At 36.0% G+C, this 25,241-nt stretch overlaps 1 protein-coding gene across 5 annotated transcripts; it reads right to left on the bottom strand.

The window, feature by feature from the left end:
* Positions 1–183: 183 nt before the first annotated feature.
* On the bottom strand, positions 184–25,199 carry fnip2 (folliculin interacting protein 2). 5 transcript variants are annotated; one of them, XM_079614978.1, is made up of 18 exons: positions 25,061–25,199; positions 17,378–17,501; positions 14,389–14,481; positions 14,125–14,225; positions 13,960–14,034; positions 13,827–13,879; positions 13,020–13,082; positions 12,245–12,316; positions 11,129–11,264; positions 10,834–11,035; positions 8,742–8,830; positions 8,221–8,367; positions 7,789–7,958; positions 4,941–5,676; positions 3,930–4,086; positions 3,530–3,730; positions 2,787–2,902; positions 188–2,371 (listed from the first exon to the last, which is right to left on the bottom strand). In XM_079614978.1, the coding sequence occupies exons 1-18, from the start codon at positions 25,144–25,146 to the stop codon at positions 2,293–2,295; spliced, it is 2,700 nt and encodes an 899-aa protein (XP_079471104.1). In that variant the 5' UTR covers positions 25,147–25,199; the 3' UTR covers positions 188–2,292. The 5 variants fall into 5 exon arrangements, with proteins under 5 accessions (XP_079471106.1, XP_079471104.1, XP_079471103.1 ...); XM_079614977.1 differs by lacking the exon at positions 25,061–25,199 and adding an exon at positions 20,730–20,971; XM_079614981.1 differs by lacking the exon at positions 25,061–25,199 and adding an exon at positions 18,544–18,626.
* Between the last annotated feature and the right edge of the window lie 42 nt (positions 25,200–25,241).

The raw sequence follows: 25,241 nt of genomic DNA, 5'->3' as shown, positions 1-25,241 counted from the left end.
ATGTGATGGTATGATTAGTAATATGATTAGTGCACAAGTGAAGTTAACGAGAACAATTAATTTACTTAAAATATATAAAAACACACTGATCAAAACAATATCTAGAAAACTTAAACATCTCTATATAAATTCATAGGCTGCTATCATACTGGACCATGCAAAAGAAGATAACTACAAAATGCAGAGTTGTTCAATTTCTGGAAATTTGTTTATTCACTAATTCAGTTCTTAGCAACATCTTATTGTCACAGACAAAATACTCAACCACATTCAACCTGGAGTATAAACACCATGCAGGGAACAGACCAAAAGTAAAACAAGAGACTACTGAAAGTATAGCAAAACCTTAGTGTTCAAAGTTACAACCCCAACAAAACTATTGTAAACAAAGCAAGACAAATTTACATTTACTTTTGCACATGTAATGTTTTAATCCAAAATGCAGCTTTTAAGTGTATACTCACTGAAGATATAAACACACTGCATTCTTGATGTGTGATACTGACTGATCAAACTCATTCATTCATATCAGGACACTTTCAGATCTTTTATTTGAGGTAGAGTATTTTGTGAAAATATAAAAAAATAATAATCTTTCTCTAGCTCTTTAAAATGGAACAATAAAAAAAAGTTTTTTTTTTCAATTTCTTGTGTCACAAACTACTATTAGGGATCTATTGGCATGACATTTATGTCTTTCAGTGCAAAACACCACTGAAAGAAATATAAAGCATTCTCAAGGACAGAGCGTAAACATGTGCTTTAATAAGCCTTTGACACAATAGTAGCACCAGATTAATACTGAAATCCACAATCTGTGGACTGTCCAGTAATTAATTTAATACCATTTAATATCACACCCACTTTTTTCCATTATGTAAACATTCTCTCATCTTTCAAAGATTGAGGCACACACACAGTTTTCTGGAGAATATGGACAATGAAAAATACTTCAATTGCAGATTAAACGAAACGTAAGATCACACAGAGTAGAAAACTATGAAAACTGATTGATTTGATCAAATTTCTACACAAGGAACTAAACGCTACTATGATTTACATTGTCAATAATTATTCAGGAACAAACTGATGCTTTTCTTGAATGAAATTTCAAAGATTCGTTTAAAATGTCCTTTTTATGGTTTCAGAGTTGCTGCTTGGTTGGAATTTAAGGGTTTAAAAGGACAGCTCACCCAAAATTGAAAATCCTGCAATTTTATATTCACCCTCAGGTTGTTCCAAACCTATATGGCTGACTGACTAAAACAAAAAAGGTGACATTTTAAGATTATCCTGGCTAATCTTTTCCATGTGATGACAGTCTTTTAGGACTGTCAAGCTCTAAAAAGTCAAAAAGTTCAGAAAATGAGAGCATATAATATAATATAATTGTACGGACCACATTTTAATTATAAAATTTTTCACATTTTTTTGTCATTTTGCTGCAGTCCCCATCTTATTTCACTTATATTATATGGAAAAGAATCATACTTTGGAATGACACGAGGGTAAGTAAATTGACAGAATTTTTGGGTGAACTATTTATTTCAAGAATAGCCGTGTCTCAGGAATGCTACAAAATGTGGATCCTGATGTAAACTAATGTGCTTCACAGAGAGACTATACAATTCTGTCATCATTTACTCACTTTTATGTTGTACCAAACCTGTATGACTTTTTGTCTTCTGCTGAACACAAAATAAGATATTTTGAAGAACATTGATGGATAACCAAACAGTTTTGGTTCCCGTTGACTTCAAATGTACTTTAAAATATATTGAATACAGGTTTGGAATGATATGAAAGTGAGAAAATGACAAATTTCCTTGTTGGGAGGACTATCCCTAAATACACTATAGTGCATTCAGATATACTGTAGCGCCAGCAATCATAGTACGGAAGGATCAAATGTATTGACGCTTGTCCATATTCTTGCTCTTAGAGATGTTTTCCATAAATAATCTTTGCGGTATCCAGTCTTTCATTTCATATAAGACTTAAAAAGACACCAGATAAAAAAAATGGAGAGCATTAACAAGCCCTGTGTGGTGCCCGTTTCAGTCTATAGATAGTTAGTTAGATGCACACTCGTACGTACACAGACTGTCAGCTGGACAAACAAGGCATTCTGATTGGTATTTTAAGGCTGGGTGTAGGCTCCGAATGGTTGTCGAGCACAGTGCATCTTGATTGGTGTGGTCATCTGATAATGATCAGATCCTTACTGGTCCATGCAGAACAGGAACACATTCTGATTGGTCCTTTATGTGAAATAAATCTAGCTTGGTCTATTTAAAGGAGGATCTGAGCCACGTAGGGTGAGTGTGTGCTGGCCACTGCTGCAATCAATGGAATGTCACTGGACTCAATCCTGGAAGAAAAAGAAAAAAAATGCATGCATTTGACATTATGCAGTTTTGTACTCGCATTATCTGCATTTAGAATACCATAATGCAAGACTTAAGTGTAGGATTAGTGACAATTACGCCATGTCGTAATTACCGTAATTTCCAGATGACAACACTGAGTTCAATTTGGAGCTGAGTCCTCGGACTGGAAATTATGAGTATGTATGGCAACACTATCAACGCTTAAATTAACCTGCAGCAGTCAGGTGGTACAGCGGTCACATGGAACGATATAGGAGCTCTCAGAAAATTCCTATCTTACAAGCTGTAATTCCGAGCTCAACAAGGACGTGAACGCTTTTTACAAGTTGAAATGACGTAATTACGGTAATTACAACATGGCATGAACACCTAATAAGTAGGTAAGTGTGATCTTACCCCAGTGCCAGCCCCAGTTCTTTTACATGGACCCTGGTTTGTCCTCTCAGATATTCTGCTAAGGATCGACTCTTAAAATACACCTCCTGTAACCGGTCCTCCAGATGCATCACGCACTGAGATGATGTTTGAATAAACGCATAAAAAATTAAAAATAAGAATCTTAACTACTGATCAAAAGTTTAGGGTCTGTAAGATTTGTAAAATATGTTTTTTTTTAAAGAATTCTCTTATGCTCACCAAAGCTGCATTTATTTAAAAAAAAAAAAAAAAAAAAAAAATAGTAAAAAAAATTATAAATTATAATTATAATTTAAATGAGCTGTTTTCTATTTATTTTAAAATGTCATTTATTTCTGGCTAAGCTGAATATTCAGCAGCCACTCCTCCTCACATGATCACTCAGAAATCATTCTAATATGCTGATTTGGTGCTCAAGAAACATTTCTCATTATCTATGATAAAAAATGTTATGCTGCTTAATATTTTTGTGGAAACTGGAATTTTGTGGAATATTTTTTTCAGGATTCTTGGATGATTAGAAAGTTCAAAAGAACAGCATTTATTGAAATGTTTTTATCAGTGAAAAAAGTCTTAAGATCAATTTAATGCATCTTTGCAGGAATATATATATATATTAAATAATAATAAAAAAAAATCCTACTAACCCCAAACATTTGAACAGAAGTGAAGATAAACATACTATGTTTGTATTTGTGTGTCTGTGTGTTGAGGAGACTTACAAAATCGGTTGCGATGTTGAGCGCATACAGCTGCAGAACTGATGTGATGAGAGTGTGTATGAGGTTAGACACCATCACGTCCCTGCCCATCCGCCCGCCCTCACACACACGCCTTTGACTCGTCACCACCTGCACACTCAGTCGGTCTGTATCTGCCACAATGCACAAAGCCTCGGCCACGGGTTCATCTAGCGCCGGATGCTGCACATACACAAAAGGTACACGCTTTTTCCGAATGTACGGTATAGACCTTTGTCAGGTTAGACGCTATATTAAACATAACGTGGATAACGTGGTTTTTACATAAAACACTGGAGCAAAAATTGTCAAATGAATGATTGTGAACATACATGAATCATTTACTGTATGCAATAATAACTGTAAATGTAACTGTACTTACAAGAACAGTGTGTTCCAGGTCAGCCATAAGGCACTGTTTGAGCCTGAGATCAGAACTGATGCCATGCAAGGCAAAGTCAGGCATGTACTGAGGACAGTAACCACCCAGCAAAGAATGCCCAAAATGATTAACACTGGCTCGACTCTCTACCTGATAACTATACAGAAACAAACACAAATGGTTATTGCAGCCTTCCTTGCAGATGTGCTAAAACATTTTACTACAAAGAGCTAAAAATCTGACGTGATTGATAGCTGTGGGCCAAAAAATAAATCTTGCATTAAATACAACTATATTAGATTAAATTTTACTTAAAAAAATAAATATAATAACATTCACTTTTCTACATTTTAATGCAAAAATCTTTTACAAATGTAAAAAATAAATATATATTTTTTAAAGTTATGATTTTAAAAATCCCTCGTTCCCTCGATTTTGACCGAGGGAGTGAGTCTACTTCATATGTACACTTCAGGCACCTATATGCCCCACCATGCAGTACGATTGTGACGTCACCACAGATCTAATCACCCCCACAACAAACAACTCTATGATATATTATATATTTTTTTATTTAAAACAACCCAAACACACCTATATACATTTGCATGCTGCATTAAACAAATTCTTAAAGGGATTTAAAAAAAATAATAATACATCAACTCCATAGCGGATTCGAAGTGATCAAGGGCTTAGGACGTTCCAATTCAGCCCATTGCAGTTTCCGGCAGAAGTGGGCACTCGCGCAACGTAAGCAATGACTTTCATCCGAGTGAACGAGACAGAGGGAAGTTAGCGAGTGTAGGACATGACAATTTTGGACTAGAACGCAGCACATGTTTCTGAACACTGAATAGGCAACACTGACATAGATGTGAACCGTCAAGTGTTCAAATCCATTTATACGTCTGACATCAAAAAATTGCCAAACCTGTCAAAAGGTCAAATACAATTTTATGCATCATGACAAGACCCCTTTAAATTAAGAGAGTGCGATTAGTTTGCACTTACTTTGGCAGTGGTAACTCACACTCCTTTTGTTCCGTAGCCACGTACAGTTCTTGCGGTGATGTTTCCTCATCATCACTGTCATATAGAGCACTATCTGAGCTCTCGTTCCTTCGTATGTCACTCAAAATCCTTTGATGCAACTTCCTGTCCAATCCCCGCCCACACCCCGCCCCAGTAAGACCGCTGGCTTGTCCGTCATTATCTGCCTCCCTGGGGCTGCCAATGTGAAACTGCACCCTATGCAGAAGAGGACTCTGATTGGCCAAAATGTGCTCTAATCCCCCAACAGAGTCACTGTCTTCTCCAAAACATTCCTGTCCCATTTCTGTACATTCAGGCCTGACAGTGGTCGATTCCATACTGGGGGATGGATTAGTTGATTTTGTATCAGGCAAAAGCGTTTCATCATTTTGTTCTACAAAGGTGCCTGGAATGGCATCGCCCAAGCCAGAGTTCAGTGCTTTTTCACTGGTTCCAATAACACTAAGAGAGGGCTTTAAGGGGTCTGTTTTTTCATTGATAGTTTCACTTCCAGAGGTGGGATCAGTGGTTTGAGAGGTGCAGGGATTAGCCGGATCGTTCATCTGTTCTTGAGGTTGCACATGCTCCTGCAGGTCTGAGCAGCGAATGAAGTAAGACAGAACATACAAGACTCGCTGTACCAGCTCCCTCCTGCGTCCCACGACCACCGTTCGACACACTCTCACTGGAGAGCCCAATGCACCATACAGATCACCTAAACACACAACAAACAATATAATACAGTAACAAAACTGGTTTAAAGTTGCAAATGAAAACAAATGCAGGACAAACAAAGTCACTTTTTTTAAAAAGACAAAAATTAGCGACATGTTCTTTTGTATATGACAGTTCAAATAAGTCAAGTTATTTTAAGGCAAAAAAATCATCATGAAAATGAGAATGCAAGAAGACCAGTCTTTAACAGAGGATCAGGGAATTATTGAATTGAATTATTGCTGGATCTCAAACAAATTTTGGTGGAGGGAAAAACACAAATATATACCAAAAGAAGAAGAAAAATACGATATTAAATAAATTAACCTCAACAAAGAAAGAAACTATAGCTCAGCTAAATGTTTCATTGTCTCTCCCACGTTAAAGTTAATATTTAGTAGTAATAGTATTTAAATAGTAAAATGAATATTTAACACATTTAAGTATATGACTCAATACATAATAATTGTTTTAATAATGTAAAAGAATCATTAAGTATGTATATTTTGTTTATATAGAATTATATCAAATTATACAGAATTCAACTGCTGTGCAGGGACAGATGTTAATTTAAATTGCTTCAAACTTGGCTCATCCAATCAGAATTTTATATATCTGTTTTATAATATTATTATTGTTTGAGTATTTTTAACTCAAGTGCTTAATAATATGAAGCTGTTTTTGCACTGCTGCCACATGCTTCATTTAATGTGAACAATATAATATTTTCCTTCATATCATGGTTATTTAAATGGGCCATATTATGCTTCTTTTTTTCTTTTTCTTTTTACAAAGTCTTGATTTAGTTTTTTAGTCTACTAGAATAGTTTTTCATGCTTGAATGTTAAAAAACACAATTTTGTCACATATTTTATGTTGTTGCTTCACATCTCTTCCCAGTCTGTCAGTAACGCTCTGTTAGTTTCAGTCTCTATGAAGCCCCTCTTTTTAGAAAAGCTAAATGTTCTCTTGATTGGTCGGCTGGACCAGTGTGTTGTGATTGGTCAACTGCTTTGAGCGCGTTTCGGAAATGTCACGCTCCTTACCATAACCGCGAGTTTAGTTTCAAAACACTATGCAACTCAACCATCTTGCATATGCCTTGGGCAGGAATTATTTAAATGAGGAATCTTCAAAAGAAGAAAACTCCAGACAACAATCGAGTGGTTTCAGAGAGTTCAGAAACACTGCTTACTGATGCAGAGCATAACTATTTTCGGAGTGACTTTGTGCTTCGGAACTTTTTCATACTCAAACAGCAACATTACACACTAAAGAAAGTTAAAAATGTTAAAAAAAACATAATAGGTCCTCTTTAATTTATAAAACAATTTATTTGCTGAAACTCTAGTTAAAATAACCATGAGCAATTAATTATATATCTCAGTAACCACATATATCAATGTTGTGATATATATGGTTACTCAGATAATTAATTGCTCATGGCATGATTTTTGAAGATTTTCAAAACTACTAATGTGATGTCCAGAGTGCAGTATGCAGTAGACGCATTTTGTCATCCGACTTTCGCTAAACTCACACAGCACATTCAGTAGCTAGTTCAGTAGTTAGAAGATTGTTTATAGCTAGCTATAAATTTAGTGAAATGACAAATAACGTTAATACCGTAAATGTTTTAAATTGGGGTAAGGGTGTTCGTCAGTCGGCTTTCCCGTCCATGAAACGGTACGAACACACATAAGGGTGCTTGGGTGGGCACTTCAAGTTTAGCGCCTTCCGCCATTGCCTGAGGTGCTCCTCATCTTTAGATGGTGGGTGTAAATCATAAAGTGCACCACAACACTCCGACCACTTTACATTGTGTTCGTAACACTGTTGGTTCAAATGTTCTCTCCTCTTAATCCAATTGTTATGACAGCCCCTAACTGAGCATATAAAACTTAACATATTTTACAGTTACAGCTAACGTTATAGAATTACGCCTAGCAACTAGCATGGGTCCCTCTCAGCCGGAAGTTGAAGTCCCTCTCAGTGGGAAGTAAGATGACAAAACGAACGCAATGGCGTCACCCTTGTTGTCGTGGAAAATAAGGTGAATATACATTTATATTATAGTATATATGTAAATATTTAGTCTTGTGTGAATTTTTACCTAATTGAGCCCACAGTGGGTTGTATGGGTGAGATTTTGCCAACAGATCCACTGTCTGTGAGGCAGGTTTCTGACAGGCAGGTGTGATTGGCGGCAAGCTGCTGGGCATCACCGTGGGAACCCAGGCTAAGTGATGCGTAAGAACAGCAGTGAGGAGAGCTGAGAGAAACCTAGACAAAAATGAAAGGAATAGTTCACAAAGTTCCCACCAGAACTCAATACAATAAGGCAATCAAGAGGAAATCACTCATGACCGACTGCCACACAGACAAACCTTGCCAATTGTGTTTCCTGACACGCTTAGGATCAGTGATGGTGATGGAAACAAATAATTGACTTTCCAAATATCCCTTTGATTACACAGTACTAGTAAAAGAACAGGGTTAAAGATTTGAAGTAATATGTTTAGTAGAAAGGTTAAAGACCACTGACTGGCTCTTGGCTCCGTGTTCCATCAGAAAACTCATCTCCTTCAGAAAGCGATGACACAGTAGGTTTCGCTCGGTACTATGGGATATCATGGAAAGCCAGACTGGCTCGCTGATGCGGGGAGCCATGTACAGGTTCCACACCGTCATCCTACAAACCAATAGAGAACCAGATGAGACTAACGCAAATCAATGTTCAAATTGACTTGATCTCAAACTTAAGGGGTTCTGTAACAATATCCTCTGCACCAAGTTGGTCATGAAACAAAGGATGTTTGATACTGTAGGGGGGCATGAAGATTAATTTTTGTTCTGTAATTTTAGAGGCAGAACAAGAAGGCTGAAAATACATTAAAACATTACTGTACATATTTCATTCCAGTGCTATGATCACTGCCTTGCTGAATTAATTATGTGATTTTATTCACTGCTACAAAAATAGTACATTGTACATGAACAATATAATGGCAAAAATATACTGTAAGAAGTGTGATGATATCAGCACCACATCCCTCTCACTTTCACCTGAATTCTCCCAGTGCTTCCATCACTCGACACAGATAGACCTGCACTCGCTGACTGGACTCAGCTATCCTTCTGCACAGAATCATTGCCTGAAAAACAATCACACACAGCTTGAACTTTGAGGTAAAGTTGAAATGTTATGCAAATAGAAATACTACATACAGTATATACAAGATTTTTTTTTTAAAGAAATTAATAAGTTTATCAGTAAGGACGCTTTAAATTATCATTATTTAAAGTGGCAGTAAAAACATTTACATAGTTAAAGGGGTCCTATTATGCCATTTTATGAAGTCTGGATTTTGTTTTTGGGTGTACTAGAATATGCTTTCATGCTTGATTGTTAAAAAAACAAAACATTATTTCACACATATTTTACATTATTACAGTACCTCTCTCCGAAATTCCGAAATACGAAATGTGCTGTGATTGGTTAGCTGGCCCAGTGTTTTGTGATTGGCAGCGCTTAGCGTGTGTTCGGGAAATGTCACGCCCCTTACCATAACCGTGAGCTCTACTCAGATGTAAATATTAAGGCTGGCGTCAATTTCAAACCAATTCAAGACTGATTCAGAGAATGTTAACAAACAAGAGGATCGTCCCGAACGGATTTCATGCACGGACTTTGCAAGCACGGATTTCATACGACGTTTCAGAGTGGTATGCTTTTTGTAATTTTCTTATACATTTTAAATACGTTGTTTTACACCAATTTAATCATGATATTTGTCGGAAAACTATGGTAGGTACATGGAAGCTTACAAACGCTACAGTAAACACTACATAAATACAGTAATGTTAGTTAGCAGGCTAGTGGAGGCAAAGCTTTGCCATTTGTTTACATCGTTTCAACAACATAAAACTTAATAATCGGATCTGTAAATAGAAAACGCAACTGCAAATTACAAGACATGCTTACAAGTTGTGATCCATAAACAACAGATTGTCCCGACAAAATGGGAACTGCTCAGTTTCATGAGAGCTTTTCTGCATATAGCCTGCATTGTGCCCTCTAAGTTTCTGGAAGCTGTTTTCTGTAAACTGTGCAGCACACAGAAAAACATTGGGGTTATAATGTTCAGGAACTCTAAGCCTTAGGAAGTCAAACAAATGAGTTTTGGAAAAGGGGTGGAAAAAACAGCATCTCTTTGACATAGAAGCAGCTCAACCAGGCCTTGCACCTTTTTTGCATATTCCGTGGGATACTTATTTAAATAAGTAACATTATGACTTCACAAAATCTGGAAAAAATGTGTTGTAGTCCAAATAAGTCATGAAAAGTGGATTCTGTTAAATATCTCCCTTTGTAGTGGACTTTTAGCTTTGTAACCTTGCAGATCATTTTCATGCTCAAACAGCAACATTACACACTAACTAAAGCATAGTAGGACCCCTTTAAAGAAATTTCTATTTCAAATAAATCTTAAACTTTATACAAATTTTTTTCTACATTGCATGACTGAAGTAATACCTGCTGAAAAGCCTACATGTTTACCACAGGGGAGGAATTTCATTCTAATATATATATATATATATATATATAAAACAGTTATTTTAAATAGTATAACTATTTCACAATATTAGTTTTACTGTATTTTTGATCAAATAAATCTTGGTAAGCAATATATAAATATATATTTTTCAATATATATATTTTCATAAATGTTTCAATATATATATATATTTCTAGACACCTTGCGGTTCAATTTTGATTCACAATCCTATTCAGAATATATTCTCCATGCATCTCAATTTTAAAGCAACACCACTAGATCGATAAAGGTCATACTAAAATTTGTTTGCTCTGACCCACCCATCAAAACTGTATAAGCTGGCATAATAAAACAGTATCAGCCTTGTTGGTTGTTTACTTTGGCCTGTAAAATACAGATTGTTTAGACCCTTTGCCCTGTTTCTGTAATTTTTTTCCAAAACCCCCCAGATTTTTTAATAATACATTTTTAATCCTAATGATAAATGTTTATGAAACAAAATGATAAAAAATTTTGGATACATTTTTTTTTTTAGAACTACAACCTTTGGCCAAAATAGGTTAAAATAACAAATAACTCGGCTGCACTATCACACTCACCCTCTCGATGGCAGTCTTGAGTTTGTTCATGTGAGACTCAAACAGAGGAAAGTGGGAGAAGAAAAACTCCTGAAAATTGTGGTTTTCCTCCTCTCTCTCAGGCAGGCTTATAATGATGCTGATGGCAATCTTCTTCCTCCGGATCATCGCAGGGTTGGAGCTGCAGCTCTCGTCAGACAGGTTAAACATTTCTTCAGTGCTCCTGATGCACAGACGTACACAAATACATCAAACTTATCTGCCCACTGTAACTTCTGATATCTTACTTGTGGAACATAAATTGATTCACACTTACCAGCGAGGCATGGGGCCATGTTGAAGACTGGTGGCCTGGCTACGGAGCCATCGCCGCTGGTAACTGCTGGCACAGCCACTGCTGAAGGAGGAGCCAGGTGAGGGTAGGGGAGTGGCCAATAAACTGCTCAGAGATGCTGCAGAATGGGAAAGTGGAGTTCACAGGCACAATTACATTATATTGTTTATCTGTAAATCAGCAAGTAAGACAAATAAGACTTCAACAGACGATATGTATATTATACAGTATATATTTTTTCTTTTTTTATGGAATATTGCAGTGTTTACTAATAAATGATTTATCTGTGCACATCATTATTTATTTTTTATTAATGTGCCCTCGTAACCTTTTGGACCTCGTGCCTCGTAACCTTTATAAACCCTCGTAATAATCAAAATAACTTCCCATCCCGACATCTCTGATGATGCGCTTACTGGTGTGAGGGCGGGACGACCTGTCACTCACATGAGATCACAGGAATAGCAAACCACAACTATCCAATACATTTCCGATGGACAAAATTAAGTCCATACATTTTTTCTTGTTCAAGAAGCCGTCACTCGAATATATGTTACAATATGGAAAGAAAAGACTGTCACAACTTCCGTTTCATGTCGACTTTAATGATAGCAAATAAAATGGACAATAAATTACTTTAAGCCAAAGAAATTACTTTAATGTCATGGTGGATAACTGATAAATGGCAAATATTAACATTCTATGCTATTTTTGTCTAAATAAGTTACAAATAAAACCCTAAAAAATAAAATGAAAAGCAATCGTTTTAAATGCTACTGTACACACGAATGTAGACATCACAGCATTATAATGTTAAGTATATTCATTTCAAAACTGGGTAAGGATTACATTTAACTAGAATTTTTAATCCTCTATTACATAATTTACATTTATTACATTAATATTATAATATTAAAATATAATCAATGTAAAAGTAGAGAAAATGAGCATGCACCATTAAATATCCACTATCAACTGACAACAATAAATAAATATATATACATCTAACATCGGCCGATAACTGATATGATAGTGATAATGCTTTGGTCAATTCAAGAATGCATTAAGGATGTTCTGACTTTATAAATGTGTGCATACCTGAGCGAGCAATGCCACTGTCTCCATCCTCACTATGTCCTCTGCTAGGCATGTCCACTGGATTACTGTGGGCTGGAAAAAGAGATTCATTACACATTCCCTCACATTCAGCCTCATTCTGAAGAATGTAAAGTGTGTCCGCATTGCTTTACATTGTGGGTGATTTGGTGGAGGTTTTGGATTCCCAAGCACTTTTCAAGAGAGCATGCAGGTTAGTATCCCCCCCCCCCCCCCCCCCCCCCCACACACACACACACACACACACACACACACACACAAACACACACACACACACAACACCTGCAAAAGTGTGGACCCATCTGAAAGCGTGAAGATAAAGCCCGTAACCTAGAAACCTTGCAGTCTCATTTGTAACAGTGTTGCTGACCCACAATAACTCTGTTCACACTTGGTATTTAAATCCATTTCAGTGATCCAATCACAAGTGTACAGCTATAAATACAGATGTAAACAGGGTGAAAAATATTTGTGATCTGATCACAAAACACATTGTGGTAATACGAGTTGAGATGCATATTAGTATCAGGTGTAAATAGCATTCTGTCTCAGCTGTTGTGATCGGATCACCCAAGTATGTTAATAATACCAGGTGTAACACAGGGCCAAAGGCAGAGGAAGTGCATTATGTGAGCGGCCTAAAATCAATCAAAGGCTAAATAGTCAGAGAAGACACAGCAGAAAATGAAACATAGCTAAAGTGTTTGTGCATGTGAGATCAACACATGCTCACGCTGCTTCAGCATTCCACACAAACCTGCAAAGAAAGATGCGCTCCGAGCCAGGCAGAGCAGAGGAGCGCTAGGTACACGGCAAACTCCTAAAAAGAGTGGTATATGGCCATGTTGAGAAACGGTATGTTTGGGTGAAAATCAGAGGAAGATTTAAGAAAATAAACAGATGAAAGTGCTGTTCCGAAACCATGAGCTGCCATGCTGCCTACATATGCAGCTGATCTTAGCATCCCCAATTAAATAGAACCTCATTTGTGTTCAGGAAGTAAAAACTTTCATTTTATCCATAGGGAAATTGGTTTTTAACCATTTATAAACCTTTAAACAGACCTACTGTACATGTATACGGGTATTATATGGTTTTGCTGAAGCCATTCATTCGCATTATTTCAATAATCATGATTAAGTGCTGAATTCATGGTTAAAAACTATATTACTATATTTATCTATATGTAAATATAGATATATTATGTATGTATATATTTATTATATTTGATAATGATATATTATTTATTATATCATTATTTTTCAGAATTGAAGCAAATAAAATGTAATGATGTCAACATTTCTCTCTCATCTGTCATCCTGGTTGTTTTTTTCATTGAGCTTGCTGCAGTGTATCCTGGGACTGTTCTTTGTGAAAGGTACAAGGAATGCTGCCTTAAAACTCGGGAAACAGGATAAATAAGATACCTACCTTTTGGAACAGCCTTTGTGATAGGAGCGAACCTATAAATTGCTGCCTATGTAGGCACTCGGTAGCTCACTAGGTTTTGGAACAGATTGTGACAAATTAACAAATAAAGAAGAAATGTTTGTACTTATCTTACCTATGCTGCTGGTGTGAAAAGTTTGGCTCATTGACTCAAAACTGTCTTGCAGCCTTTAAAAAAATAGAGACAATGAGTGATCGAGAGCAGAGTTATGTAGCAGCAGATTACATGTGAGAGGAAAGAGACGTACGTATTTGTACTTCCAGAAGTGCTGCTTCCAAACCGGGTGGAAAAAACCTTACTGACCATCAGCTGCGGTGGAGACCTGTCACATACACAATATTACAGTGTTATCGCATATACACACAGCTAAGGCCCTGATTCCTGTGATATTACATTTACATAAAATACTCACCGAATGTGGTGAATTTTAAGAGTTGAACCCTTATAGCTCATGGAAACTGAGCCAAACATCATCTCTCCAAGCATATTCACGTCTGAAGCTGGTCTGGTATACTGAACATACATTCATAAGTCAAATGTGACAAAGTATTCTATGTAGCCATAAACACACAGTTTATCTTGGAATTTTATGATTAGAATTTATAAAATAATTTTGACTAATGGATTTCCATGATACTGACTAAATGCCTGAGCATAAATGTTTTTCTGCACAAACCTGATATGTAGGAGGCTTGTCTTTCTCATTTGCTTGGCCTCCTATATGGCACGCACCACTCCGATTGGGCGGAGTTTTGTTTTCATCAGCAGTCTGTAAGATGAAGAAACAATCGGCCACATCACCCTGTGCCTCTCAATCTTTAAGGTCATCACAGAATCAAGGGGATATTTGCTACGAAATATGGGTATCCATATTAAGGCTTACCAGTCAAAGGTTTTAGAGATTAAAGCTGAAGTCGGCAAGATTTTTTTTATAATATTCACTGAAACCGACACTATGCTCTGATAGAACAACATAGATCAGCCGGTTTGAGAAAAAAATTACCACGCTTCTACCTCCAACTGGAGTGTTATTTGTTTTGTGTTTTGCAAAACTCCACCGCTCCCGGTTCTTCTGGTCCAATCAGCGCAGGGCTGTTTGAGATCCTGACTGTCAATCACATTTCGTGACCACGCCACAGATCCCCGCTCCCCCCTCGCGCACGTTACATGCACACGCCTGAAGTTTGCAGGTGTGTTGGATTGTACGAAGCGTGATGGTGGAGAGAAAATCTACTAACGAGCTTCCAATTCCTCGGTTAACAACCAGAGCTAGGAGGTTCAAAACAACCAAGGAAAAGAAAACACCTGTAGAAATCGATGCTGAAGAGACGGGCACGTTCAAAGAAAATCAGGTGCACACGCACTGACGAGCACGAACTCGATGGTAGTGGGGGAGGGGCATGCGACTTGTAAACATTCAACATTTTGACTAAGTCCCCTCAATCTGCCAGACTTGCCGACTGCAGCTTTAATACTTTTGTTCAGCAAGGATGCATTAAATTGATTCAAAGTGACAGTAAAAGTAAACAGTAAAACATTGTTGCTAAACATTCAATTTATAAATCTTATCACCAGGAAATAAAACTTTCTATTCCTCAAAGAATAGAGTAATGAAACTCGCACCTTATTGGGGATGTAGGCTAGGCTATACTATATAGGCTACACAGGCAAGCAGATAGACTCAGAATATAACGCTAAAGGCCATTGCACACTGAGTCCGAAAATTTCGTATGCGTTTTTTCGTATTCATGATTCGGTGGTCTGAATTGTCAAAGCACCATTCGAACTGCTTGTTACGGATGCGAAAAACACAGAAAATCAAACCTGTTTCGATTTTTTTTATGATGGACGAAAGTTTCGGAGGCAGTGTGCAAGCGTGATTGACATAACGTGAAGTCGTATTTATTTTTTAACATGCGAAAATTTCGGATGCGAATTTCAGACTCAGTGTGCAATGGCCTTAAGTGTTTCCCAGTGAAATACTGGTATAAAAGTTGGCTTGACATTGGATGTTTAGGGAAAATTAAAGTTGCATACACCATTGGTATACATTTCTAACTTCAATAGCATTTTGAAGAAGCATTTACATATGCAATATTTCAATAATTTCGCTATAGTGCAGCCCTATTCACAAGTAATGAAACAAGTGAAGTCTTTTATGAGCGAGTCATTGAATCATTCATTCAAACCGATAAAAAAAAAAATGTATTCAAATTAAAGATATATTTTTTAAATAGACTGCAGCAATTAACATTTTGTCAGAACTTCTTGTAAATTACATGTTATATTGTTTAGTTGTCTATTCAAAATCTTGGAAGAAACGTGATCTCTATAAAAAAAATTGTATTAATCCAGAATTGTGCAGCTCTACTACAAAATATATTTCTCACAGAAATTATGTTGTGCAATAATGTATAGATTAATAATAATAATAATAAAAAACAAGGAAATCAATGATATGGAAATCTGCCAGTGCAATATTCCACCATGAGACAATTCTATAGCAATACACTCGCGCACACACTGTTATTCTGTCTTTCTCTCCTTGTGAAAAAAGCTGAAGAGCTGAATAAACAGACCAATCATGTGACAACTTACTGACAATAAATCACACTCTGTTCAGAGAGAGTCAGAGACATTCAATAACAACTGTCTAGATGCATGAGTATAGATGGGTTGACATGAAAAATACAGCTTTGATTTAAGACTATGTATAAGTAATAGGAAAATTCAACTCAATATTACAACAGTGAAAATAAAGTATGCATATTGTGATGAAAAATCAGTTTACACATCAGTTTAAACTTTTGCAGTAAATAAGGTCTACTTAAAGGGTTTTTCCTTTTTGCTAAAAAGTCATAACTTGTATCTTTTCTGACCATTTTTCTTTGCATGTGAATTAAGAATATTTGCCTTCCTTAATAGCCTCTTTTGCATGAAGTGCATTTTACCTTTTTTTATTTATTCATTTCAGTTGCTTTCTTTATTGTTGTTTTCCCCCCTCTTACCCTGAGTGTATCATACAAATTATAAATAAATCATTATTTAAAAGTTCAGCCGTACTTTCCTAAAGATGGGATCCTTCAGAAGGACATACAGAAAGGCAGGTGTTACACAGTCAAGAATAATCCCAAGTTTCCCATTTTTATTCTTATGGTATAGTTCTTTTTTTCCTTTTCTTTTTACGAACATAATCTATTATGTCCTTCTTTTATCTCATCATGACTAGATGGCCAAGTTTACAAACACTGAATAGACACTGACATTTTTATTTACTGAAGAGTAACAATAACAGTTACAGTATGGTTGCATAGTACATAATACTTTTTTTTTTTTTTTTTTTTACTTTTAAAGATAATGAAAAGTCTGAATTCTCATGACATGACACCCTTAAAACATCTTTGCTGTGAAATGTGTATAATTTACACCCCAACATTTTTTTTATATAGTTTTATACCAAAAAGTCAAATATAAAGTCAGTAAACAGCCATACTAATCCAAGATCCAACCCATACACTCACTCTCAAGCAACACTTTGACCCAGTTAGCCAAGCAGTCACACCTGTCATGAGATCCAAGCAAGCTGGATTACAGAGCATGTGACTCCTCCCAAAACAGTGCTCATAGACCCCCCCACACATACACACACCACATTAGCAACTTACCGGCTCGGATGCGTCCAGTTTATGTATTGCTTTGGAGTCAAAGAGAACCTGCCGCCCTCTTCTCTCACAGTCTTGATACACTATTAACCTGATCTGAGCTAGATCAAACTCTGCAGATGCCCAACTAAAAAAAAAGAGAGACAAACAGAAGTAATTGTGGTCAAAACATTAAAAAACAGAAAATAATACATACTGTACAACTTCTACAGTCCATTGCAAAAAGCCCCAAAAAAAATAAATTTATATGTATATAACGTCAATTTCAATTCTTTAACGATTCAATTCTCAAACAGTTCCAGTGAATTTTAAGTGAATAACAACTTACAATACTGTTTAAAAGCTTGGGGTTATTAAGATGCATTGTTTTTATAATAAGTCTCGAAATGCTCACAAGGTTGAATTTATTTGATTAAAAAATACAGTACAATTATGAAAAATTATATTAGATTTTTATTGTAATATATATTCAAATGTAATTTTATGCTGTGATGCAAAGCTGAATTTTCAGCATCTTTACTCCAGTCTTCAGTGTCACATGATCCTTCAGAAATCATTTTAATATGCTGATTTGATGCTTATGAAACATTTCTTCTTATTATCAATGTTGAAAACAGTTTTACAGCCTAACATGTTTGTGGAAACAGTGATAATTTTTTTTGGATTCTTTGATTAATAGAAAGTTCAACGGCATATATTTTAAATTGTTTTTTTGTAACAATATTAAAGTTTTTTTTACCGTCACTTTTAATCAATTTAATGTATCCTTGATAAAGCAAAGTATTCATTTATTTTTAAAAACTGCACTGACCCAAAACTTTTGAATGGTAGTGTACATTTATTTATTTCCCTCACACAAAGCTATCGTATGGCTTCACAACACTTGGAATATACCAAATCAGTCATTTGGTCTACTTGTATAGTGCTATATAGATCCCTGTTCACTGAATCATTCCCTGAATTCACATAGGAAAAGAGAAGCGTGAACATTCTTCAAAATGTCTCCTTTTGTGTTGTTTTGGAAGTAAATAATTACAACTTTCCTTTTTGGGTGAACTATTCCTTTCATTTAAACCATAAAACTGCAAGAACTTTTAATAAAGCATTTCATTTCACCATATCTAAACGAGCAAAAATACATTTCCTTTACACAAATACAAACATCCTACCTGCTTTCCATCCTGGTGTATGATAAGTGATCAGACACTCATTTCCAGCCTCTAATCACTACATATACATCCAAAATAGATATGAATAACCACAAGAAGCCCGAAACTGGCCAAGAAAGCAGCCGAAGGCACGGAAAGTGGACCATTCACACAGTTGCATGTTTCTTCTATTAAACATCAAAAGATCACCACAGTCTAACAACGGAAAACACAGGCACACCGTCTCCATCTCCGCTTGTCCGGGCTCTGAGTGCACAAGTCACACGAAACCACACACACACACACACACCCATGGTGTCGGCAGCGCCCCTTCTCTCTGGTTGCGTAGATGATGCCGTGATAATGTTTGTTATCTTATATCAGTGTCCATGTGTGAGTTGGCAATCACTATATGTCTGTTTGCGTTGAGCTTACAGACTTTGTATATGGACTGCTTAGTGTTAATGTGAGTGTGTATGTGTGTGTTAGAATATACGTTGCTCAGTCCTTTCTAACCCAGCTGCTGAACAATACACTGCTATGCACAGGCCCCCTTTATCCCTCACACACACTTACACACACAGAGGGCACAGGCTCTCTTTATCCTCTCCTACTAAGACTTTGCCTGAGTGTGTGTGCCAGTATATAAGAGAGAGACAGAAGGAAGGAGGGAGAGAAAAACACTTGCTTGGGGTGGTACTGCCACTACACATTCACACAAACACACACACCGACCCTAGAAGTATTAGTAACACTCATCATAGATACAATGGTTTTCATACTAAGATAATAGCATATACTAAACCTAACTCTCGCAGAAACCTGTTAACATTATTACATTTAAAGCAAAAATTATTTATGATATATTCAAATGTTTCGACAAGTTTCACTAAGCTTGTTGTGAGGTCATTTTTTTATTTGGCCTTTACAAGTGTAGCTAAACACAAACAAACATCTAACTGACAGTGATTCACTTTTAAAGCAAAAAAGAATAAATTAGAAATAAATTAGCCTTGACACATCCTTTTTGGGATTTTCCTCTTCAGAGCACATGATCAGCAACCGCTAGCTCGGTCACATGATCACTGCAATTACACACAAACACACACTGAGATCTCACTGATTGACAACTAGAACCATTTCAGATTGGCTGAAACCTGTCTGCGTGTAGAAAGCTGAACTGGAACATTCATTCACAAATTCTATAAATCCACGATCCCTTGCATGTTTGTTGATTCAATATGTTGAGAAATTTGATCATGCTCTCACCTAGCACTAACAGTCAAGTATTCTTAACTCTGTTTAACACATGTACCATTTTTATATTGCAACCCAAAAAAGTCCAACATGCCTCATACACTCAAAGCAAAGGTCACACATCAAGCAGCTCCAGCAGAAGTGAAAAAGCAGTGAGATGGGCTACCTGTCCACTAATACACAGATTTACTCTAAAATGTACAGTTTATACAAATATAAACAAAAAACATTTCTGCCATGCTTCTTTTCTGCCAAAAGAAGGATCAATAGAGCACATAAGCTGCATCTCAAGTAGCATATATTAACATATATCACAAAAATATTCATTTACACAGACAGTTTAATGCTGCACAGAGGCAATGCAAGATATCACAGTTCAAAAAGATGTTCATCAAATTAATGTCTTATGTGAATTATGAATTATGATATAATAACTACAAATTAAAACATATAAACATGAAATGGATATGAAAATAAAATAAGCATAAGCAATGAGAAGAAAATCTAAATATTTCATGTATATCATTCATACATGTTTAAATTAAAAATACGTATACATTAGATTGCAAGTCATTTAAATATATACGAATATGTACTCAGTTTAAGGCTGCTCTGATGCTGCATTTCATTTAGACAGAAGCAAAGCAGCATCAAAACATATTCTGACATTAGGGGCTGAGGTGGGTCAAAGATGCATATTTTACATGTTGTGTGTTGGTTTATTTTTAACATGTAAGTTGAGAAGCCACAGAGTAGCCTTAACTCGGCTGTGTAACAATGTCTTAAGAATACATGTTTCACTATGCAGATGCAAGCACATACTGGCCAGGTGTTGACCGAAGGTAAAAACATAAAGATTTGGATCAGATTCCTCTCATTCACCAACAAAGATGTTACAATATTTGTATATTGGCTGAAAAAGCACGCGCACACACACACACTTGGTCTACCTGTTCCGTGAAGCATCCTCTGGAATGAACAGCCACCATGCAGTGGGTTTTTTGAGACTCTTAATCTTCATCTTCAAAGGTATTCCACTCGACTCACTACAGAGAGAGAGTGTGTGTGTGCATACAGCCATGCGTACACTCATCCGGTTCTCGTAATAAATTTAGTTCTTACTTTGTCTAGAAGCAAGTTCTCCAAATCAAACGGCATTTATGAAATTAAAAGAAGATGAATTCGGATAATGGGAAGATTCAGATGGAGAGACGAAGAAAAGAGAGAGATGTTTTTGGGTGGCATGTGTTCAAAGACTGAGGGGTTTCTACCCTTATCTATCTGATGACAAACTGAATACAGCTCTAATGTCACATGACTGTCATACACACACTCACACACCCTCTCACAAAGCATGTGATCCAAACATAGTCATAGGACACTCACTGGCCGAAGTTGCAAACCTCAGCAAACAAACTAACATGTACCCTTTTCTTACACTAAGAATGCATATTGCAACACATATTCGGTCAGTCATATGCTTTACCCCCACCCGATTCAAAAAGTAAGGGTTCACTGTGGAATTTTTCCACAAAAAAGAAGAAGATCATAAGTAGCCTATTAAATGCAGTTTTCTTTTTTTTTTTTTTTTTACATGGAGTGGGTCTCCTCATGGGAGCAGACATTTTGAAATCACATGACCAGCAGAATAATTATTTAGCCAATATTAGAGCGATATGGAGATACTTTCACTCGCAGAATAAACTGACTGACTGCAAATAGTGCATTTCTACAATGGCATCAGTTATTAAAAACTTTTGCACTATGCTGCATCAATGCCACAAGGTGAACTGTTGTATTTATTAACGATTAAAAACAAAATTATTGAAATTAAGCTGAAATAAAAAGAGTATAAATCTTAGATGAAAAACATATAACAACTAACTGAAATAAGCTGAAGTACTAAAATTACAAAAACTCAAATTAATTTAAAGCTAAATTTAAACATATTTTTAAAAAAACTAACTTGTAAGAATGTCAAAAGACAATATGAACAAAAACATTAAAATAAAAATTAAAGGTAGTCTACACTGTGTAATATTTTTGTTCAAAATTAACAATTTAAATGAGGAGTAAATACATCATCATTCCTTCATCATTTCTTTTTTGTTCTTACCCTGATTCACTTTGGTAAGCCTATTATAAGTGTTTATATTTTAGACCTGTCGGGATGGAATTATAATTATAATGAAAAAACTTTTTTTTTTTATCGAATTTAAGAACACATTTCTCAGCTCACTGCTTTATGTAAACAAAATGTTACTCTGCGAAAACTATTTATTTCCCTGTCAAATGATACATATCCATATTTTGGTTAATCCAGTGATTCTTACCTAAATCAATTCTGCAAATAAACAAATCTTGAGCAGTGGCTGTGGAAGTGAATGGAAGGTGATTACATTAGTGGGAGATTCCTTCAGTTATTTTCTGTTGTTTTAGACCTTCAAATTAACACTGGGATCAATGTTTTATATATTATCAGTGGGTACCTATGGAATGCTGCTGACATAATAAGTTAATAAATATAAATACAAAGAAATGTAAAATAAATAAATAGATGCATAAATAAATATACAAAGAAATGTAAAAATAAATGAATAAATGTGTATTTACTTTTTTATTTATATATGTATTTATGTCTACATTTATTTATTTACACTTTTTTTTGTCTGTATGCTAATGAGGGGTGTGTGTGTGTTTTACCTCAGACATAGCAATCGAGCTCAGAGTGGCAAAGCTTTGAGGCCACAGTGACACCCTGTGGTGTGATCACATTAAATGTGTGTGTGGAGTAGTTGGACAATATTCTAATTTTGAATTTGGGGTTTTCATAAGCTGTAAGCCATAATCATCAAAATTATACCAAATTAAGGCTTGAAATCTCTCACTTTGCATGTAATGAGCCTATATAATATATTAGTTTCACCTTTTAAGTTGGATTACTGAAATAAATTAACTTATGCAAGTTTCACCTGTACGTAAGGAAAGTAAAGTATAAATACAAATTTCTTTTTGTTTTTACATTTCTTTGTATATTTATTTATTTATTATTTCGGCAGCTTTGGCATTCCATAGTACACAGGGTCAGTTTCTGCTAAGAAACTGCAGATTCGTCATGCGATAATAATGCATTTAGAATCCATGATATTGCATTACCGCTTAAAAAGCGTATGCTAGACAATAGACAGTATATAAAATAATGCCTTTTTTTGGCTAAAGCGGTTAACATTATTAAAGAATTATAGTTGTAGTTTAAAGTGAGGAATTAGCTCTACTTAAAGCATGACAGCTTTTCATTCACATGGAAATACTACTATATGTTGATCTCACTGACCCAGTGGACCTAATTTCTTCTTAGATCCAAGGGTTTGTGATGAAGAACTTAAAGTCGCCATGAAATGGAAATTGCAATAGTCTTTTCTTTCAGGTTTTGATGTCTATCTGATTAAAACGGCTTCTGGAACAAACAAAATGAGTTAAGCTTGATTTTGTTCATCGGGAATTGATTGGATCGTTGGATGGTTGTGGTTTGCTTGCTGATCTCATGTGAGTGACAGGTTATCCCGCCCTCACACCAGTAAACATCAAAGAAGATATTAGAATGATGTCACTGTCCTTAAAAGGATAGTTCACCCAAAAATGAAAAATAGCCCATGATTTACTCACCCTCAAGCCATCCTATAGGTGTATATGATACAATCGGAGTTATATTAAAAAATGTCCTGGAAGTCCATAAAAGTGCATCTATCCATCATAAAAGTGCTCCACATGGCTCTGGGGGGTTAATAAATGCCTTCTGAATCTGAACTAAGCAAAGCGATGCGTTTGTGTGAGAAAAATATCCATATTTTAAAACTTTATTAAGTAAAATAACTAGGTCTAAAATAACTAGCTTCTGGCCAAACAAACATACGGATTCCACTTAAGTGTAATGCGCCACTTATGTGAGTAATGCAATGTACTGCTGATATTTACGCTACGCCATGAAACACTACGCTACTTCTGACATCACAAGTTGCTTGAGGGCACATTAGGCGCATATAGCGCTGTATATATTTTATATATATTATAGACTGTGTATGGCCGTTTGGCTGGAAGCTAGAATTTAACTTTGTAACACATTAACTATGAACTATGAATTTTTCTTACACAAAAGCATCGCTTTGTTTCAGAGGTCCTTTATTAACCCCCCAGAGCTGTGTGGAGCTCTTTTATGATGGATAGATCGCACTTTTATGATGGATAGAGATGCACATTTTTGGACTTCAAAAGAGAAACAACAATTCACTGCCATTATAAAGCTTGGAAGAGCCAGGGCATTTTTAAATATAACTCCGATTGACTGTATTCGTCTGAAAGAAGATTGTCATATAGCCTACACCTAGGATGACTTGAGGGTGGATTTTTGGGTGAACTATCCCTTTAAGTTAATTTGATTAAAGATTAGGGCACATGCATTTTTATAAAATAATGTTAAAATAAATACTGCAATATTCCATTAAAAAATATTTAGATTTCATGGTGATTTCATCTTTTTCTAAAATGCGTAAATTTAACATTTTTAAGAATTTTCATCATCCCCAGGTGTCACTGGACTACTTATTTTTCTGAGAACTTAAATTTCTATAGCCCTTTGATATTGACGACTTTTTCCTCTAATTTCAGAATAGCAGACACCAGAAATATGACAGATTTACATGCTTTTTTACTTTCTACCCAATTAAACCTCTTTTATTGACAACAGGTATATTGAATTATGTAATATAATGAAAAGTGCAAAAGGAATATAAAATAGTCATTTGAATCAAAAGCAAAAGACGACCATACATTTGTAAAATACAAATAAACATTTCAACTTTTAGTTTTCTACCCATAAAACCCCTGTCCACCCACTCTGACTAGAATAAAGGAGCCAACATAAAGCACACAGCATAAGCCATAAATGTACGTGTCAAAGAATTGTGCACGCAAAAATGCTCCGGACAAGTTACATAACGTGTGGACTCGGGATCAGCTGACATGGACGCGCGGTACGCAGAACTCGTGTGTGACTGTCCACAACACCGTTAACACATAGATCAACACTACGGCCTGGAAAGGATGGCACAATTATGGTGACCATAAACTCGTATGTGCACAAACCTCTACTCTTTATTGCAGAAGAAACAGCTGTCTGCAGAGATGAGCTGACAATGAGTGAGCGCGTGCAGGTGCGGAGGAGCTCGTGACTGTATATCCATAGAGATAGATGTGTAGGATATTTGCGTGCTAATGGTCTTACCATTGCTCCGCTCCCCTCGAGCAGTCCCGGGCGCTGCCGTTACCGACGGCTTTCTTGCTGAAGAGCTTCTGCAGCAGCGTCGGCATGCTCGCGCTCTATTTTTCACAAACACAACACACTCTGGGATTCCCGTTTCCACATCATGCTGGAGTCATGTGACACATTCAGCAGCTCAGCTGAG

This window comes from Phoxinus phoxinus, assembly GCF_949152265.1.
Source record: "Phoxinus phoxinus genome assembly, chromosome: 6".
In the NCBI taxonomy this organism is placed as follows: Eukaryota; Metazoa; Chordata; class Actinopteri; order Cypriniformes; family Leuciscidae; genus Phoxinus; species Phoxinus phoxinus.
Note: the sequence above shows the minus strand (reverse complement) of the source record. Positions and strands in the feature narration are given on the sequence as shown.